The 19,641-nt window shown below is 38.5% G+C and overlaps 1 protein-coding gene across 8 annotated transcripts in view; it reads left to right on the top strand.

Moving 5' to 3' along the window:
- MOCOS (molybdenum cofactor sulfurase) overlaps window positions 1-19,641 on the top strand; it is a 273,774-nt gene that overhangs the window by 130,523 nt on the left and 123,610 nt on the right. For all 8 annotated transcript variants that reach the window (XM_085220550.1, XM_085220547.1, XM_085220546.1 and 5 more), the window contains one exon: window positions 13,766-14,407. In XM_085220550.1, coding sequence (XP_085076676.1) covers window positions 13,766-14,407 — 642 coding nt within the window. The remainder of the gene's footprint in view (window positions 1-13,765; window positions 14,408-19,641) is intronic.

The following is a 19,641-nucleotide window of genomic DNA, read 5'->3' as shown; positions in this document are numbered from 1 at the left end:
GCCACAAAGAGTTAAAGACATGCTTAAATAATCTCTTGAGCTGAGCGTAAGGACGCAATGAATCTGCAGTGATCTTATAATGGCGGTATCTCGTGTCAGCTCTCCCTTACTAACTTCATTGAAGTGCTGTAGGTACATCTGCTGTTTCCAATGAAAACCAGACAGGATTTGAAGTGATGGCTGCTGCTGCAAGAGTTTTCTGTAATAGCTGCCAAATGGGAGGGAGGAGGGGGAGAGAGCAGCAGAGGAAGCAGTAACATTGCTGTCTCAGGCAAAGAAACAAATCAATCAGTAGCTCTATGCAGAGAACTGGGGAACCTGTCCAACATCTGTCAGATGGAAAACTGACGTTGCAGTGGAATCTACTTTATAATCAACCATTTCGGGTGTTCGCGCTCAGAGAGACATTCAGAGAGCTGTATGAAATTCTTTACATTGTACAAGGGTGGGATATTAGCAGCAGCACATCCCTGCCTAAACGTGAAACTGTACCTTAGCAATAAGTACAAACAGAGCTGTATGTCTTTAATATTCCTCTGTAGGTCATTTCCAACCTTGCGATTCTGTGATTCTATGAAAATGTACATTGAGATGTACAGAAGGTGCTTAGCTGGGGAGTGCCCTGGGGAGCAGAGCGCCTTGAGCAGGGCTGTCTGCTGGTAAAATCCCACTGCTGCTGGTGTTTACCCAGAGGGAACTGCTTTGCTGGAATGTGGACCATTTTGATTTTGGCTAGTAGGAATGTAAAGATGAACACCAACACTGCTCGACTCTTTGGGAACAGAGAAACTGGGAGGCACAAAACAGGGGTGACCCTACCTCTAACTGTAGGAACTTAACCAGAACATAGTGTTCTTTTGTAGGGGCAGTGGGCTAAGTAGTGTTGTAAGACAGGTGAGTGAATTGCTGATTCCTAGTTCTCACCTATTCCTGCTGAGCCTGATAGCAGCTATCTAATAGGCAGGATGAGCTGGGTACCCAGATGTGATGTGGCCAAGGCCACTTGAAGCCAACAGCCTTATAACTATCTGTGCCACCTCAAACATAAGATGAGGACACTGGCCTTAGTTGGATATCTATGCATCATGAGTGAAAGCCCACAGAATGGCAGCCCAATCACAGCAGAGTGAGGTTTGGCTTAATATTTTGGAATCAGTGTAGATATTTATTTTATTGAAGGATTTGTGCAACAGGTGGTTACAGTGCCTTTATTTTTATGATTCTATAGAAATATTGTTATGTAAGGGAATGACAGTCATAAAGGGAGGTGCTGTATAAGAATGAAACAGTAAGTTTAAAAATAGGTATGCAATTCTTGCCCTTTTCAAAATCTTTTTAATAAAAATTGTGAATAATGAAGAAAAGCCCAGTAGATCTGTAATGTCAATAAAGAGCCACAGTATGAAGTACATTTAATTGTCATTAAGTCTCAAGCAAAGTAGATTATGGAAGAGCACTTCTGCTTTTTATAGCGGGCAGCTTACTGCTTCTGTCTCCTCCTGTTAATACTCATAGGAGTCTTGCATTGATAGCATATCTTAACGATTCATGCATCCACCTTAGTTTAGGGGCATGCAGTGCTGATCTGCAGCCAGATGGTCCAGACAGAAGATAAAAAACTATGCAATGAGGCACCAGAGCACTCATCTCCTACTGCCCTGTCACATTGAAGAAACACTTAATGAAATCTGAAATTGTAAAGCTAAAAATATGTACTGCAGTGTGATGGACTTTCACACATCCCATGGGGAATGAACTGGCTTTTAAATGTAGCTTTTGTGGAAAAGTTTCTGAAATCCCTGCCTTTTTGTGTCCATTTCTGTATAAATTCCTACTAAACTGGTCAAAAGCCGTAATTACTTATTTTGTTAGCAGTTACATATATTTTAATCTGGAAATTACCCACAAAAAGTGAACTGTTCTTCAGTGTGCTTTGTTATTCACCAGTTAACTTCTTCTGACATCCTTGTTGCACAGAGTGGTTGATAGCAATCCATTTTGAGATTTTGCAGTGTGACACTCGAACCCATTGATGGGGTGTAGGATGAATATTAAGCTTCTGCCTTTGACTTTTAGAATGTAACTCTTAAAATCAGACTTCAAGAGTACAATGGCAAGTTCTGTATTTACTTTCCTAGAACATTCTGTAATCATTCAAACTCACTTTACATTTGCTGAGATGTTTGCAGAAAGCAGTGTACAAAGGGCAGAGACATACATATCATGAATGTATTTAGAACTCTGAATAAATATTCATCAAATATATTCTGCACTTTTTGTTCTGCTCCTTGTGATATTAGATGTTACCAGAGCTAATATCAAAGCATCAGAGGTATGACAGATCTTCAGAAAAAGTGCCAAAGTCATGATAGGTAGGGCTTAAAAGTACACAGAGCAGACAAGGCAGTGGTTTTATCTGAAAAACTTCGATAAAGTAAATATTTTGGAATTCTCTTCTGCTTTGTGAGTTTTATTCAGACTTGATCCTGCTGGAACATAAGCCCAGAACTCTAGAGGACCTCTAAATCTCCGGACAGGTCTTACTGCATGCATCCTGTCTATTTTTGATATGACAAGAGATCACTTTCAAAACAGAGAGCCTACTGCAATGTGGTGTTGCATAGTAACATAGAGGAGGTTGTTGCACTTTCTAGTTTTGATGTAATATATTTTTCAGTAGTTAATAAACTTTCCAATTTTGATGAATTTGTAGAATGCTTAGATTCACTAATGCAAGAAGGTTGTAGGTTAAATCCATGTTTAGAGTAAGATTTATTTGCTCAATTACATTATTCCCACAAGGGTTTAATCACTGTAAGGTAATACATGAAAGTACCCAGGCTTTTGATTTAGCTTGAAGAAATTCTACTTCTTTTTTTTTTTTCTTTTTTCTTTTTTCCTTGAAAGTTAATCAAGGATAGAGTTTTTTTCAGCCGTGAATATGTAGCAACACATGCCCCTTCAAGTGCATACGCCCATAGGAGTTGCATCAGTGTTGTTACAACTGCTAATTCTGCTGCGGGGTGCAAATTTTGCAGTAGTAACAAGAATAGTTACCCTCCATACCCCTCCAATTATAGCAACTTTAAGAAATTTTGAAACTCGGAGTAATATTTTAATTTGTACAAGAGCATGGGCAGTATTATAAAGCTATCCAAGTCTGAAATAGACCTTTTTTTTTTTTTCTCTATATTGTATAAAAAAGAGGAATGAGTTGACTTTTTTAATGAGAAATTTGTAGGTGTCAATATAAAATGCTGAAAGGCTGGGATGCCTAATTCGGTGGTCAGCTGCAACATATTATTTTCTTTTGCATTTCTTTAAGTGCCTTAATACCTGGAATAAAAAGGAGGAATTTTGCAGGTTCTATGCAACTATTGATCATCCCATGCAGAATAGCTCTTCAAAGAAGACAAACATGATGAGGTTTCTCCATCCTATTTTTTTTCTGCTTTTGTTCTTTAAAAATTCTTGATTGTAAAATATCAATTTTATTGCTGTTTTGGAGATGTGAGGTGTGAGTATTATCCCACAAGATGCTAAGTATTCTGTTTCAGATGAGCAGGGGTTCTTATCCAGTACATGACAGACATTTGTACTATCCATGTGAGCAATCCTCTGCTCATCCTGAGCATCCTCCAGTGACCTGAGTTTTTCATGGGGCTTCACTTTGCAGTGTGGCATACTTGAGAAGTCAGAAAAAGGTTCATAAGTTCATACTGCTCCTTATCTATGGCTTTAGTGAAGTTGCAGTGGTTTGTGCCAATGATAAATTTGCTATTCAGAATGTTTTCCAGAATATCTGTTGCTGTATTTGGGCTGACCATCTGACATTTGGATTTCCTGACCTCCTGGGTCAGGTATCTAACTCTGAGGAGTTAGTGAGGAAACAAGAAATATAGGTCAGATCCCTTTCTTGCTCAGGCTTTCTGCCTAGCAGCTGAGCAAGATGAGGATGCAGTGTGGAAGGATTGCGTAGGAAATTGTAGTTGTTTGTATACTTTATAGTTTCTTTTGATTTCATGAGGTTTTCTGCTGCCAGGCAGCACAAATTGCAAAAAGGAAAGGTTAATTAACATACATCCTATGGGGTGAACTTTCTAATTAATAGCAGTTTTAATGTATACCAGAATTAGCTAATGGAATACTTAAATCAGGATTAGTTAGTTCCAGTTTATGATTTCCATGTCCATTTTGATTTGAACAGAATGTTCCTCAGACAATATGAGAAAATTGCAGCAGGTTTCAGAATATTTCTCTTAGCTTCCTTTCACATATGCAGTGTCTTGTTCTTGAATTTGATTAATATTTTCAGTTCAATTTGTAAAGTAATGACACTTATACAGAGGTTTTCTGGTGTTAACGTGCTTTAAGTTACCCCTAAGCTGTTTTCATTTTATGATTCTAAAAATGTCACTTGTGAGCTCCTTAAAATGCTATTGTTCCTTGTTTCCTAACGAGTTTTCAGGATTGCAAATGGGTTCTGTTTCAAGGCAAGCCAAGAATATCCCTCAGTAGTCATTTATGCCTCATTGCATTCATCGTGTGAGGAACAGTTTTTCCCTCAACAGCCAGGAGCATTGGAAGCATGGTTGTCAGGATTTAAAGTGAATGAAGTGCAACTTGACAGGCAGAAATGATGTTTCCCATATGTGCAAACATCCATTCATATTTCTGGGAAATCTTGGGGCTGTCTAAGCCAAAATATTAATGTGGCTCAGTGTGCAGTGAGAAGTCTTTGATTGGCTCTTCAACAAATAATAAGCAGAAAATCCCTTCACTTCTGAGTGCTTCTTGGATTGAAGTCAACAGGATGGTTTCAGTATGTCATGATATTGTGCTATTTCAAACTCATAAGTTATGGGATAGGGCCTTGGTTTTAGCAGAGGATGAGTGTCTTGCAGCTTTCAAGGCCCTTGTACCAAGGCTTTGCTCTCCATATTACTGTGTTTTTCCTTCATATTGATAGGAGCTTTTAAACTTTTTTTTTTTTTTTTTCCCCTGTAAAAAACTTCAGTGCTTTTAGAAATGAAAGGCAGAGCTGCACTGCTGAGGTAGGGCATCAAACCACATGAAAAACAAATGCCAAATAAACCATCTGCAGTGTCCAGGAATCTTGCAGACTTTGCTTTTGTGGCTTTTCACCCAAGGAAGGGAAAGCACAAGCTGATGGGTTTACCTAGTAAACTTAAGTCATGTTAAAGAGAGGTCTGTGGAAATGCATGAAGAGATTTCTGTAAACTCCTTGTATTTTGAAAGCAAACTAAGGTGCTTTCATATTAACATCTTCATCTAAAACCCTTTGCAGACGAAAGCACAGTACTTGAAAAGCAACCCATGAGGAAATAAGGCCTATTTATGTGTGAGTGTATGCCATGGTCCCGTTCACAATGGTAACTGAGGCTCAGACTCACAAAGCCGTCTCATTCCTTCTTAAGCACCAAAGTACCTCTGAAGTTCTCAGCCTAAATGTTTCCCAAGGAAATATGATCTCTGTACAGGTGTTATATAAATTCCAGGAAATATCCCATCTTCACCTTTTTTTTTTCCCCTCAACTAAGAAAGCACTGTTTATGGCAGTAATGATTTTTATAGTCAACCCACCAGTCATACTGTGGAAATGTGCCGAAGAGGAAGATCCAAAAGGTTATGCTGAAAATTGTCAGTTTCCGAACTTCGGGACATTTGGAGTCAGAGGACTTTGTCACTGCTGAAGGCTCATTTTGTGTAGCTGAATCCTTTTGATATGAGAGCACTTTGCCTTAGGCCATCTCTTTTCACCTTGTGTTCTGCAATTTCCCCAGAGAACAGGCTAATATTAAAAGTATTTGATCACTCACACAGCTATCTTCGTTTGTGGTTAATATTTTTCAAGCTTAGTATCAAATCTTTGTTTCAGAGCAGAATTAGAGTATAGGAACAAAAGATGGATCTGAGTATTGGGAAGATGTCTGTCAAGTGTCATGTTTTACTTTGCTTATTTGAATGAGAAATGCTGGGTTATCCTTTTGAACCAATGCTTAGTTACTTATAGTTTACAACTGAAAATAACAAGGAACATGTAAAGTAAAGAGATTTACTTGGGTCACAGTGTCTGTAGTGCATAATGCAATGCTTCAAGAAAAATAATGTAGTTTTTTTTTTTTTAACTGGATACAAAACAACTTAAACCAACACCCCAAACCAAGCAAACAAAAATAATAGCTGGAAAGATCACAGAAGTATGTAGTTTAAAGACTAGTACTTCTTGTCTGAAGTTACTTCCAAGTTTAAGTATAAAGACTTGAGTATCTGGAACCATCAGATCATCTATGCGTGTGTTTGTTTGTTATTCTTTTTTCCTAGAACAGCTTGTCCAAATTTATACTTCCTATGCTGCTGGAAAATAGCCAACTTTAATGTTCTGCTTTCTCTGAATCAGAAAACAGAGTAAGGTAACTTCTGACTAGTTAACACTGAGGCACTGAGTTAGAATCATAGAATAGAATCACAGAATCATTAAGATTGTTGAAGACCACTAAGATCATCTAGTCCAACTGTCAACCCATCGCCACCATGCCCACTAAACCATGCCCCTCAGTTGATATGCATCTTCCTATGTATCGCTTCAGATTTGCTTCATCCTAGTGGCTCTTAAGACTTGTTGCAAAAGCAATTTGAATTTTAACACAGGATTGACTGTAAAAATGATTCATTAGTCATTTTCTGCTTGGTAATTACTTTGTGCATTTACAGTTTGGAATGGTTTGTTCTTGAGTTGTTTGCTGTTCATGATTAGATTTCCTTTGATGTTACTTAAAATACCATTTTTTGGTGTTGTTTTTTTATTATTTCTTGCCTGGTTGACTTGAATGCCAGATGAATTTTCATTTGAAGAGCCTATGGTATATTTTTAAATTATTTGTATCCTAATTAGTGAAAATATTGTTATTCAAAAGTATGTTCACAAATCTTTGGCCATTGTTCAAGCACTAGAGTAAACTGATCTGGCTTATTTTACTCAAAAAAAAAAGTATCCACAAAGAGGTTTTAAAATTGTGTAGCTATTGATCTTCTTTCTCTACTACCGAAAAACATCTATTTAATTTTTAAGGAAACAGTTACCCAGGGGTTTTCTGCCACATCTAGAAAGTTACAGGAGTTATGGACTGCTGCCAGGGAGAGGAGTAATGTTTGTGTGTTAGAACAAACTGTACCAGCAGTCAGCCTGCGGTACCGTATTTTATGGTTTTCATGATTCCTTCCTCCTGTTCTGCTCTTCTGATTACGTACAGTGCCATAATACCACCCTAAATCTGCTTTTGCTCTGTCGTTATACCCAGCATGATGCTGAATGTCTTCTGGTTGTCCACAGTGAAGGTCCACACCTCATAGTCTGGATGGATGCTTCTCTTAAATATTGTTCATCAAAGCATCTTTTCTTGCAGAAGGACATTTTCTAGCCTTTAAAGAGCAACTTTTCTTCTAACTATGTAGTGCAAGATGAACTCCAGGCGTTCTGCTGTGCTGACAACTTTGCAGAATTGGAGAGAGGATTTATTTGGTAAAGACCAACTGTGACCCTTTGTTAGTAAATAGACATTTCCCCAGTGTGTCTCCAGCGAATCAATCAGAGCCTAGGAGAATAAACGTAACAGATTATAATGCTTCAATTCAGGTGCCTGAACACAAATGCTTAAGTAGTGCTTTCAAAAAAAAAAACAAAAAAAAAAAACGGAAGGTATATTCTCACCACCTGCTTATAACAAATGAGGCTTATCAATTACATTCCCTCTAATGATTTATTTTATAAGTTCAGGAAGCTGATTCAGTGGAGTCATAATCAGCAGAGGTGTAATGAGTGAAATCCTAATCACTCTCATGCAAGGAGAAATGGGAAGAATCTGGGATTCTTCCTTCTGCGTAAAATGGTCAGGAAACAAGTTAATGTGGATGTGATGAGTGAGGATAAAACAGTGTGTGCCTATTTCACAGTTAGCTTATGTTCTGAAAGGCTTAAGTTTGCGCATTGTCAGGATGGGAAAAGAAACTATAACAGAAAAAGCAACTTCAACTTTGAGAAGAAACTTTAAAGGATTATTTATTTATTGCAGCTCCTTATGCAGGTACTAATCCATTGGAAAATCCTTGAATTTGATGGATTTCTGCTGGATTAGTTGCATAGGTAGCAGAGATGGTATGGCACAGATTCCTGTTGAAAACATTTATTTAAAAAGAATGGGTGGGAAGGCAGTAACTAATCTTTGCAAGGGCATTTTTTCATTAAATTAATGCTTTGCTGGAGGAAGATAGACACAGTCCTACTTAAAACAATTGATTCTTACAACTATTCATAGGTTTGCGTTTCCTTTTATGCTTGGATTGGGAATTGAAAATAAGAGTATAGTACAGTGCAGTGATATATTGGAATAGACACTGTTTTCACAGAATAAGATATTTTCTACCCAGAAGGCTTGTCTTTTTTAATTTTGTGAACTGGAACATTCCACTTACATGTACAGCTGTAACTAGTAAAGCTCTCCTGTCACTTTGTACTTTTGTCAGTGGGAGAAGCTAAGGAAAATTTGGGATGAGTGTTAAGCAGCATGCTTCTTTATGGAATCCTTGTGAATTTGTGTTAAATTACAATTTTCTCCTCCTTTTTACTTCATATATGTGGAAAGAACATGTACAGAAAAACTACTGCTAGATGTTGTTAAGCCTCGAAGCTGAGTGCCATGCACCAAGTCCTAGTGCTTGTATCCATTTCTTATCCCCCAAGGAAGTTGATGAGATTTTTTCAATTGACTGCTTTGAGAGCTGGAGCTGACCCTTAATTAATAAATGAGGAAGGTTAAAATGTTATTACTCATAAATGTAGATGTAGCTACTGGAAACACTCCTCACATGCACATCTATGTGAAAGGGATTAAAAAGGCAGTTATGGAAAGTGCTATCCTCTAATATTATTAAAAGAAAAATATTTGTAAGTCAGAATAAGATATTTCGACTCAGAAGTCTTTTTTTGTATTTTTTCTAATTGCTGTTCATACAAAGGCTTTTCCTTAGACAATAGTGCTTTGAATCTTTTCAGAGTGTCTGTAGAGCAGAAAGCAGAGCAGCAAAATTTCTGAGGCTCAAACTGAACATCTCTCCATACAAGCCCAAACTGGGTATGTGCCCCTGGGCAGCATGACAATGGAAAAAATTTATAATAAGAAATAATGTTAATATGTAAATGCACAGTTGAAAAGGAGCCTTTGTAAAGTGCTACTTATACTGTTGAATAGATAACTACTATTATACTGTGTTCAAATGTGAATCTGTTATTACAGTAGCAATACTGAGTTTTTAAAAGAGGTCTGTTTTAGTTGGATCAGCTACTGGCTAGAAATTTATGAAACAAGACAGCAAGGTTGGTTGAAAATTAATTGACTTTCTCTGCCATTTTTTACTTTAGAAGAGTCTGGCATTTGACTCAATGGTGTTAATGAATACACTAAATTCTCACAGCAGATTTTTGAAGCGATTAAACACCAGCAAAGAGAGTTCTTAGAATATGAGCGTGTACTGGGTGTTGAATGGGCCCTCCTTGCACTGGCTTCACAGACTCACAGTATGGCTGAGGCAGTTTTTTGTTTGATCTGCGTCCTTCTAAGGAGTTTGGATGAGGAGGAGGAGGAGAAAGAAGGCAGGTTACAGCAAGGCAATTTACAAGGATTGTCTTTGGTGCACAGCAGAGATTGAGCATGATGCCTCATCTTTCCATTGCCAGCCTAGAAAGAAGTACAGAGTCCGGCTTCTCAGCCTCTCTGCCATCTTCTGTGTGATGGCACAGCTCTATCAACGTGCTTAATGAAGCAATTATCCTCATAGTCATTTCTTCCAAAGAGTTCTTTGAGAAGTGGAAATTTGTAATAATATAAAATACTGCTACTGCTTGCAGCTGTGAGCTATAGTAGATCAAGCTATCAGTTTTCCACTGCAACTCTTTAGTCCTGCTTCCAACATCTACCTTATATATGGCTATAAATCTTCCAGGAGTGTAATAAAGGTGAACTGCGTTTCACTGTAATAGGGTACATCTTATATGAAGATAGACATTAGGAGTTCTGTGTGTAATAGCTAGTGCTTCCAAATATTAACGTCAAAAGACAGGATGTAGCACCATGGGCTGCAGAAGTTATTCAGAGGTATTGCAGTTTTCTGTCCTGAAGTATCCTGATTTTATTATAGCAGTGCTGCTCTGGTTCAGGAGTTTGTGCCATTTGTTTTATAAAACTCATTCTGAGGTGCTCGTAGCTCTTCTGCTCTGCACATCAGAAGTCATTCTAGAAGAGAGAATGCTTTTGACTCGGTTGTTTTTCTTTTATTTATTTATTTTCCTTTTTTAACATTAAAAATCTATCTAGCCAAATATCTGATTTTGAAAATTCTACCTCTTTCGCCAGTGCTGGTGTCATAGCAATTACACGACACGTTTAGAGACCCAAAATGCAAATAGATACCTTAAGAGATTCACAGAAGAGCCTACTGAAGACATTTAGAAATGTAACTGATTGTTCCTTTGTGAAAGTTACTTTCTGGTACTGAACTGAATAAATAAACACATTGATATTATGTTGTAGGTTATATTTCAGTACTTTTCAACTATTTCTAAATGTGAATGATTACAAACTGGATGTAGTTAAAATACTACTGATGTGCATGAGCTTTGTCTCTCATTTATGACTTAAATATAGAGTTGTCATTATTTGTGAACCAAATATATATATATATATTGTTCTGTATAGTTGTGAAAATGTTTAAGGAAAGTACTCACTGGTTCTGGTATTCATGGTTAGGCAAAAGCATCCCGTTATTAAATCTCAGTCCACCACTCCTGCATCCCAGCTCTTGTCATTTCACAGTGTCTTTTGGCCAGATTAAGAGCTGCGGCAAGTCAGTACAATTCCTGTGAAGATCTGCAGATTATTATTCCCAAGTAAAGTTTGGCTTTCAGCCTAGCTGTGTCTCACCTCCCTCTAAGTGTGTGTGGCACAAAGAGGCTGGCTGAGGAGGAGAGCAAAGAAAGCAGAGAAGCTAAAAAAGGAGCTGACTGTCTTCAATGTGCTTTATGTTGCTGCTCTTGTCAGCTTGCTCTTATGAAAGGATACTGTGTATTAGGAGGTTGCTCCCATCACCTGTTTTTTTTAATTCAGAAGGTAAAAAAAAAACAAAACAAGCCTTCCTTCTAATACCTAACTTAAACCTCCCCTCTCGTAGTTTAAAACCATTCCCCTTTGTCCTATCTCTGTCCACCCTTGTAAACAGCTGTTTCTCCTCCTGTTTATATGCTCCCTTCTAATATTGGAAGGCCACAATGAGGTCTCCTCAGAGCCTTCTCTTTTCCTAGCTAAAAAAGCCCAGTTCCCTCAAACTTTCTTCATAGGGGAGGTGCTCCAACCCTCTGATTATCTTAGTGGCCCTCCTCTGGACTTGTTTCAAGAGCACCATGACTTTCTTGTGCTGGGGGCTCCAGGCCTAGACATAGTACTCCAGATGGGGCCAAATCATGTCCACAACCACAAAGACCTGAACATCTTAATAATCTGCCTTTCAATCCTTTCCCCTGTTAAAAAACAGTCTAATGCCACCCTGCTTGAAAAACAGGTTAGGGCTCTTGCTTGTATTGCTACCCATCTTTTCTCTGCAAGGAAACAAGAATAAAGGCAAGATTATGTCTCAGCTGAAATTCAGGGCATGGGTCTAAGTGGCAAACCTACAGCTAGCCAAACTGCAGCTCTCTAGGATAAGGCTTCATGATCCTGCGGTCAGCTATCCCCTATGGCATGCATGTGTGCCTCAGACTGTAGTGTGGGAGGTGGTGGGAGAGGCTGCACAGCTGCTGCAGGTGAGGGGAGAGGATATGATTCAGCAACAGTGATGAATGAGGCAGGAGGCAGCTTAATGCCCTACACTCAACTGCTGTGATTGTCCTTGTCTTCATCCCTAATGTGGTGTATGAATTTTGAGGAGAAAGTCTGCTTTCTCTGAAGAGCTCTTTAAAAGCAATGTCCAGAATTGTGAATTCTTGCTGGAGCTATACCTGGCAGGTCTGTTTCAGGAAGATCTCTATGACTTCTTTCAAACAGACTCCTCAAAACATTTAAAGCTTAAACCACGACCTGATGATTCCTTCATAAAATCTGAAATTTCTTCTTTATTTCTAGGAAGCAGACTACCTGACACTTGTGCCACATTTCAAAAATCTGATCTCTGAATCAAGTTTCACTGGACATATGAATACATTTGTTGCATCTTGTACTTCCTAGTATAATAAGACTTTCCTACAGCAGACAAATGTATGGTCGGTATCATTTTGTAGAGTGGTTTCTGGTCCTAATGATGAAAGACTTTGCAATCGTTTCTTTTTCAGTGTCAGAGGTTTGATTGCAGCACACATCCAGCTCTACGTTCTTTGCCTGTAATATTTGCCTTTCAGACTGAACACACAAAATTTTGAAGCATTTATTTCTACTTTTCTGTGGTTGAAGAAATTTTAGCTTGAATTTGTCATGTAACCTTTTGAACAACTTACATTTAAATTACATTTAAACATCCACCCTTGTGAGAGAATCTCCTGTTACATAAAACATGCAAACTTTTAATGATGCACGTTGAGGGCCAGAGTGTATAGATCACCCAAGTGCTGGGCTGTACCTTGGAATTACATAGATCAGAGTAGCAGCTGCTTGTTCACAGAAATGCTCTGTAGCAAAAGAGGTGCACTGAGAAATCTTCTGACATCTTGCTTTTCTTGAAAACCAGGCAACACCTCTAAGTAGTAATATTTATGCTCTGGATCAGTTTTGCTCGTGCTGCTTTATCTGCCCAAGCCTCCTAAACGCTTCCTGTTAATATTAATAAAATTTTTATAAAAGTTCATTTGGACAAAGTTCATCAGAATATCATGCATGGAAAGCAACTGAGCTAATGCTGCTCCTCAGCCTCTGCACAGAGCTGGTGCCAGTCTATCTTGCACACTACGGGGCTGTAATAGATGGACAAGAATGCATGGATACAAAGACTATAGTAGATGCTGGTTCACAGAAGATAGTTTAGAGCCAACTCAGTGCTCACCAGGCATCTGCAAGTGTATGGTGTAGACATGCTTCAAAAAAACAGCTTGGTTAAGTTTTCTTCTGGTTCATTGGGTGACATTGGTTACGTCTGGTTTAGGCTGTCTTTGCAGACAACAAAGATTATAACCTTATGTGCATAAATCTGTTGCTTTTCGCTGTCTTCTGTTTCTGTTATTAGTATTATAAACAAGAAGCAAAGCTGTATGCTTTTTTGAATGAAGAATACTCTGACAGCTCCAAATAATTTGTAAACTAGCTAACCAAATAAAACTATTAAAAAACCAACCAAACAGACACGCACTAACGCCACTAATAGTTTTCAGGTAAAACTGACTTTTCTTCTCAGAATCAGTGTACAATATAACAATATGCAGGCTTGATTCTGATCTCACTGAGGGACTGGACTGGACCACTCTGTTCACAGCTAGTCAGAATTGGCTTCTATCCTTAAGAATTCAACTACTTTCACTGTAGCACTTGAAAGATTCTCCTGTAGGCAAAATTGTTGAAGTTCATTGTGCTGTTTGCTGAAATCTGAGTACTTACATTTAAATTATGTGTCAGAGTAGAAGAATTTTTCTGCTGAGGAAAAACAGAATATATCATATGGTAATAAAACAGAAAATTCAGAAAATAACTTGGTTTTTTTTTTCATTTTGCAGAATATTACAACATTTTCACACTACATCTGAAGATTATACTGTCATTTTCACATCTGGATGCACGGCTGCACTTAAACTGGTAGCAGAAGTATTCCCGTGGGTACCTGAAGGCACAGAGCAACCGAGTAGTCGATTCTGTTACCTAACTGACAGCCACACATCTGTGGTGGGTATGAGGGGCATAACTGCTTCAATGAATGTATTATCTGTTCCAGTAAAACCAAAGGATAAGTGGTTATTGGAGAAAGACTGGTTACCAACTGAAGAACGAAACTGCACGACACCTCATCTTTTCTCTTATCCAGCTCAGAGCAATTTTTCTGGTACCAAATATCCCCTTTCATGGATACAGGACATAAAATCTGGAAAACTCTGCCCTGTCAAAATACCAGGAAAATGGTTTGTGCTATTAGATGCGGCCTCATACGTGAGCAGCTCTCCATTAGACTTGGGAGTTCACCAAGCTGACTTTATCCCCATCTCATTTTATAAAATCTTTGGATTCCCTACTGGTTTAGGAGCATTACTGGTAAACAACCGGATTGCCCCCCTCTTGAGGAAAACCTATTTTGGAGGTGGAACTGCAGCTGCCTACCTCGCAGGAGAAGACTTTTACTTCCCAAAGAAGTCTATAGCAGAAAGGTAAGGCTTTGTTTAACAAAACTTGTGGCTTTTTGTTTATTCTGTTTGCTTTAGACAAATGTTTTAGTGTTGGAGCATGCACTCCTCTCTGATAACTGTGTTGCTTTATGCAGTTAGGCATTTCACATCCAACTCTATTTTCTTCTTATTTTCATATCTGAAAGATGTTATCTGAAATATCCTGCTTCCTCCTTGATCTACATTGTCACAACTGGTAAAACTGTGTGGGTTTATCCAGTGACATAAAAGTCAATCCTTGCAATTTTTAAATTTATGTGAGGTACCTCAACAGAACCCTGATTTTTTGAAGGTCTGCGCCTGGAGCAGACAGGCCACGATTGGTCACACTATAATGACCCACGATGAAAATGGAAAGTAAGGACCATAGATTTCACTGGCAAGATGGCATGCTTTACTCTTAGTAGAAACTTTATGTGAGTAACACATACAATAAGGTGAATTACCAAGGACTGATATTTGTAGCACTCTTATTTTAGGACTGAGGTTCTGGAGAAACTGTGAAGCTCTCCTGCTGAACATAGAGGACCTAAAGGAGGTGAAACAGAAATAGATAAGGAAATACAAGATGATAGATTAACTTCCCTAGTCCTTTAACATACTAAAATACTACTCCTGATGATACTTGATCTTTCTGCCTCTATCCCTCAAGCCAGGATCACCTTACATAAATGTAGAAAAGAGGCTTCCTTCCTGCAACATCCAATACATCTGCACAAAGGGAAGATTTGAGATCAACATTTAGTAGTGGGAGTGTCTGGAAATGAAAAAGAGAAATAATAAATACAGCCAGTCATGCCTTGCATTTGTTTATGGGTTTGTATTCACAAAGTCCAGCATCTCCCATGATGTAAATGCCTGTCCTTCAAGTATATGTGTAATAATGAGCATTATGCTTGATGTATGTGAACCTCTCCTAGTCATGTGCTATGAGTGCTGCTGTGGGGTTTCAGTTCTGGAGTGGTAAATGCAGTGGCTAGCTCCATTTACCTGGCTCTCTTGAAGTACAAAGCTATATATTATTTTAGAAATGAAAATTGGTGGGTGAACAGCCAGTTAATCCTTTAACTTATTTAAAAAAACAAACAGACAAAAAAAACAAAAACGGGAACGTTATTGTTCTGAGTTCTGCTTCTGTGTTGTTTTTTTTAAACAAAGCCCTTAAGTGCAACAAAATTACTCACTGCGCATCAGAATGAAAGGGCACAAAAATGTGGGATCTTATGGTGCTCCAATAGCACTTGCAAGTCAAGGAGGAAGTCTGCTTTAATTTGACCTGGGTAGACTCTAATTTCTGAGTAGCTTTCTAAAGGTAATTGACACATAACTCCTGATGCTGCATAGCAGATAAAACTATCTGATAAATGTGATAGATCCCAATTCTTCTTTTATACCTTTTAGAAAGGTATGCGGGAATCTTTAGGAAGCTCTATCTCTTTTTCAAGAGTTTTCAGAGGTTGTCTGCTTATAAATCATTCAGGCATTTGAGGCTCCCAAAATTTTCAAGGGCTTTTTTTTTTGTTACTGGGTCAGAAGAAAGGCCTGCTTTAACCTTCTTCTAGGACAGCGTTATAAACAAGGAAATTTATCCAATTGAATTTCTCAGGCTGGGAGCAGAGTGTCTAATCTTGGTTTGAGGGAACCTAACACATAATCAAATCTGACACCTGGACACAGACATGTGATTGATACTAGTTCCTGGTAGACACCAGTGTCACTCAGTTTGACTCGTATATTGATATTTACTTCTGTTTTCATCTACTCCTTTGCTTTTTATTTGAAAACTTAATTGTTAAAAGTTTGTGTTTAGAGCATTATTGATGCTGTCTGTAATCCCTTGTGAGCTCTGAACACTTAAAGTCCTGCCGACAGAAGCTGACATTTTCAAAGATAGATCAAGGAATGAGGATAACCATTTCTTCTAAAAATAAAAAATGATAGCATGGAAAGTCTCAATCAGTAGTCTCCATGCTGTTCCATATGGGTTTTTTTTCCTATTCAGACATTGTGGCACTTTGCTTCGGTATGTCTTTCAAGTTGTTTCCGGATAATAAAACACACAAAGTAGATAGCAACAGATCTACTAGATTTCAAATGAGAAAGCCAGCCATCGTGGCCAAAGCTAATGATTACCTTATCTGTGGCCATGTTTCCATTTCATCACTAGTGTCTAAAACACAAATCATTATTTCTCATACAAACAGCCAATTTGCAGAAAGGAGCTTCCAGCCTTGGAGGTGTCTAAACCCAGCTGAAAAGACATTGAGCAATAAGCTCCAATTGGACATGCTTTGGGCAGGAGCTGAGACTTAATACCCCTGGGATCCCTTCTGACTTCTGTGTTCCCCCTGTTGATCCTGAGCACCACTGCTGAGCTCCATATTCAGTCTTTCTTTAGATAAATCTCTGCGATTTCTAAAGATTGGTTTCTTAACATTGTTTTTTTGAAAAAAGGTTTTTTAAAGTGTTGCATTAACATTGGAAGTGAACAAATGGAAATGTTTCATTTTGTGAGCTACTTTATGAGTACCTCCCCTACGAAGACAGGCTGAGGGAGCTGAGCTTGTTCAGCTTGGAGAAGAGAAGAATGTGGGGTGACCTCATTGCAGCCTTCCAGTACCTAAAGGGAGCCTAGGTACTCAGGAGAGAAGTCAACTCTTTGAAAGGGTAAATATCAGCAGGACAAGGGGAAATGGTTTTAAGTTGAGGGAGGGGAGATTTAGGTTGGATGACAGGGGGAAATTCTTTACTATGAAAGTGGTGAGATGCTGGAACAGGCTGCCCAGAGAGGCTCTGGATGTCTTGACCCCGGAGGTGTTCAAGGCCAGGTTGGATGGGGCCCTGGGCAGCCTGGACTAGTATTAGATATGGAGGCTGGTGGCCCTGCTTGTGGCAGGGGAGTTGGAGCTTGATGACTCTAGAAGTCCCTTCCAACCTGGGCCGTTCTGTGATTTTATGATTTATAAGGAAACTGCATTCTAACAAACATTACTGGAAAAGGAGATTAAAATGTGTGTGTCTGGATGCCTTTAGCTGAAGGCATCCCTTGTGCATAATCAAAGTGCAGTGTAATAAGGTAATGGCTTTTTCTGAGTCAAGGTGAAACTTGAGTGGAGATGTGTAATGAGGGTGTTTATTCATTTTCCTTCCCAGAACTGTCAAAATTGTTACCTTTTGTTTTAATGGATACAGCTTTTCCTGGTGTTATTGGTAGTTTATTTTGTTGTTTTTGCTATATAAATTATTCTATTTCAGACTCTTAGTTTTTCTTTAATACCCTTAAATCACTTTCATACTTTCCCATTTCGTATCAGTAGCCAGTCTTTCTATATCAAATTCTAAAATCATGTTTATTGTATTTTCATCCCTGAATCAAACAGCTTGACAAATTATTATTATCATTCACAAATCTAGCCTCATTTCCCATGTTGTTTTTTTTCTCCACAGCATGAGATAATAAAATAATATGATTATATATAGCAAGAATTCAGTGATAAAATATTCATCATCTGTCCTATTTTTCTTTTGTATCTGGGAGTGCTATTCAGAATCTGATCATTCTGGAATTTATGACGAAGGGAAGAGGCACTGTTGCGTTATTATCTGTAAATTGGATATCTGCATTGTAGTCTACCAGTGTGTGAGCTGTTGTGTGTTTTTCATTTCCAAATGCATTTTCAACATCTTTGAAAATCCACATGGCGTGATTTTCTCCCTGACCAATTTTAGTGGTTCTTGTCTCCTCTGCTTGGATGATTTGACGGTCCCAGAGCAGCAGCCACACTTTTGTAATCTATGATGCAGTGTACTTAACCAGAGCAGTAGGAAAGGTGTTTTATTTTCTTCATGGCAGTAACTTTTTATCTGTGAAGTGATTCAGTGGCTGTTGTGTATGACTTGCCAATAAAAGATGAGATCCATAAAGTTCTGCAGGAAACAAGCTTAATTAGGTTGCACCCATGTACCTCAGTGAAGAACTGTGGTAGAGATGACCAGGACATACCTGTGCAGATGTGAAGTAATGACGTAGTTTGGATCCTCAATTGCATGCTGAGCTTGTCCATGCTGAAAGGAAGGGAAAAAAGGACAGGAAAATGGAGCCAGAAAGTTAGGATCCAAAGGATCTACTACTAGGTCTCCAAGAACAGCTATCATTTTGAGAGATTGAGTATAATACCCTGAGTCTGGGTAGTTGATGTAGAATATCTCTAGAATCCCTTGGTAAAAAGCTGATTTTCCTGGTTGAAGATGTCTCTTGTGCTTTATTGCACACTTCTGTCAGCATAGAAAGTGCTGATTTACTGCACTAAAACTCTTCATAATACTGAGAAATCACCTAAGGGCTGGACAGCTGATGCTGGCGTTGTCATCTGGCTCCCTCACTCTTGGGGTTCTGTCCCTAGGATTTTTTTAATGTGACAAGTGGCTGAAATGGTGCTAGTACTTCTTGTTCACAGCATATTGTTATGGTCCTTACATGGTTTTGAGATTTTTTGGAGATCTCCAAACAGGAACACTTAAGGATTTCCAAATCCAAAAAATTCCTGAACAACCATCCCTTCAAACAGAAGTGATAACTTTCAGACGATGTATTTGGGAAGTGATTGGGGTCTTCATCTAATTTCAAACAGGTGTTTGCACTGCAAGACTGCCTCTGCACCTGACAGACTGCCTGGGACTTGCCAGCCTGAACAGGCAACAGGAAACCAAGATGTCAGCTCTACCTCCTCTTAAGTGCCACTGTCCCATAGAGATGAGAGGCTGAGGGCATGGGGTAGAATTGGGTAGGAATCTCACAGACACTGTTCCTGTTGGAAAGACAGATAAAAGACTTTTACTTCACTGATAGAATTTAATTCTGAAAACTTCTACAGCTGTTTCTCAAAGCAAGAGCTGTGAAAGAATAGAGGGGAATATTGGCTTTCTGAGTAACCGTAAGACTTAAGTGAACCTTCACTTATTCCCTTCTCTACTGAAGTGTACCTGCTAGAAAGCAGTTCATCTTGTTATTTCTTGGGAAGAAGGGGACAGTTGACATTTTCAGGGTTTTTTTTTGTTTTGTTTTGTTTTGTTTTTCCAGTATGCAAGGTTCTTCAGTATTTGATACTCAAAAAGTTTTGCTCTATTTTTTGTATAAGTCTCACTATTGAGGAGGCACTCATATGTCATTTTTGTACTCTAATACTCCAGATTTTTTTTTTTTTTTTCCAGTAATG

Source organism: Meleagris gallopavo, chromosome 3, assembly GCF_905368555.1.
Source record: "Meleagris gallopavo chromosome 3, MGAL_WU_HG_1.1, whole genome shotgun sequence".
Lineage (NCBI taxonomy): Eukaryota > Metazoa > Chordata > Aves > Galliformes > Phasianidae > Meleagris > Meleagris gallopavo.
Note: the sequence above shows the minus strand (reverse complement) of the source record. Positions and strands in the feature narration are given on the sequence as shown.